General features: G+C 42.1%; 1 protein-coding gene across 1 annotated transcript in view; it reads right to left on the bottom strand.

Moving 5' to 3' along the window:
- The window catches only part of LOC107696506 (putative E3 ubiquitin-protein ligase UBR7), a 5,511-nt gene that overhangs the window by 1,197 nt on the left and 2,775 nt on the right, over window positions 1–1,539 (bottom strand). Inside the window, exons 7-9 of the mRNA XM_016496867.1 lie at window positions 785–885; window positions 499–672; window positions 159–318 (exon numbers count right to left, since the gene is read on the bottom strand). Of these exons, the coding sequence (XP_016352353.1) occupies window positions 159–318; window positions 499–672; window positions 785–885 (435 nt within the window). The remainder of the gene's footprint in view (window positions 1–158; window positions 319–498; window positions 673–784; window positions 886–1,539) is intronic.

The raw sequence follows: 1,539 nt of genomic DNA, 5'->3' as shown, positions 1-1,539 counted from the left end.
TCTCTCTCTCTCTCTCTCTCTCTCTCTCTCTCACACACACACACACACGCGCACGCACCCACACACACACACACACACACACACACACACACACACTCATACAGTCTCTCACAGACACACACACACACACACACACACACTCTCTCTCTCTCTCTCACGGTGAATGATCTCGAGCTGCTGCACGTGGTTCAGTGAGGTGATGCAGGACATCAGCAGCTCTTCACTCGTCAGTGCTTCAGCTTTGGCTTTCTCCTCATAAGCGAGCAGCGTGTCCGACTCGTCCAGCAGGAAAGGAACACCCGTCTTTACATACATTCTCTATACATAATATTTAACATAAAAATAGTTAGATCATTACAGAAAAAAGACTCTCATATGGATAAAATATTGCTACATTTGTCAATCAACCATTTAAGATCCTCTAGAATAAAATGTTTTTAAAAATATATATATTTTTTTTTTAAGTTTTTAAACTTCATACTGAAAACTGAAGCCCACCTTGCAGTCAGTACATGTGCAGAGTTTTGCTCTCCAGAAATAAGGCCAGAACACAGCGCCGGCCCTCGTGCTTGCTGCGTCTTTGGCCTTGAGCTCATTTAAAACACATTCAGTGACTCTGGAGTGAGCCGTCACTGAATCCGGGCTGGACGTGCGGCCTGCGGCTCCAGCCGTCTGATGAACACACGACACTCATTCACACTGTGTGTAGGCTGGGACACACCAATCTGGATCAAAGCATGTTTGCACTGGACTCGGGTTAATCACACAACATGCCGTTTCTCACCGTTTCTTCCTGCTGCCCGTACGAACATTTTCCCTTTTCATCTGTCATCATATCAGCATTCGTTTGCTCTTTATAAAGGCTTTCTTTATTCATAGGAGAAACTAGAAGAGAACACAAGAACAGATATAGATACCATTTAAAATAGATTTTTTTTAGCAAAGCAATGATGCAGTGACCGCAGCGTGACGAACTCAACCTTCTGTCATCAGCAGAGATCCTTGTTACTTCACCGACACCCCGGCACAGAAATATCTTCATACATACAGGTGCATCTCAATAAATTAGAATGTCGTGGAAAAGTTCATTTATTTCAGTAATTCAACTCAAATTGTGAAACTCGTGTATTAAATAAATTCAATGCACACAGACTGAAGTAGTTTAAGTCTTTGGTTCTTTTAATTGTGGTGATTTTGGCTCACATTTAACAAAAACCCACCAATTCACTATCTCAACAAATTAGAATACTTCATAAGACCAATAAAAAAAACATTGTTAGTGAATTGTTGGCCTTCTGGAAAGCATGTTCATTTACTGTACATGTACTCAATACTTGGTAGGGGCTCCTTTTGCTTTAATTACTGCCTCAATTCGGCGTGGCATGGAGGTGATCAGTTTGTGGCACTGCTGAGGTGGTATAGAAGCCCAGGTTTCTTTGACAGTGGCCTTCAGCTCATCTGCATTTTTTGGTCTCTTGTTTCTCATTTTCCTCTTGACAATACCCCATAGATTCTCTATGGGGTTCAGGTCTGGTGAGT

Source organism: Sinocyclocheilus anshuiensis, unplaced genomic scaffold, assembly GCF_001515605.1.
Source record: "Sinocyclocheilus anshuiensis isolate Anshui unplaced genomic scaffold, SAMN03320099.WGS_v1.1 scaffold1107, whole genome shotgun sequence".
NCBI lineage: Eukaryota > Metazoa > Chordata > Actinopteri > Cypriniformes > Cyprinidae > Sinocyclocheilus > Sinocyclocheilus anshuiensis.
This window is presented reverse-complemented; position numbering and strand designations above follow the sequence as displayed.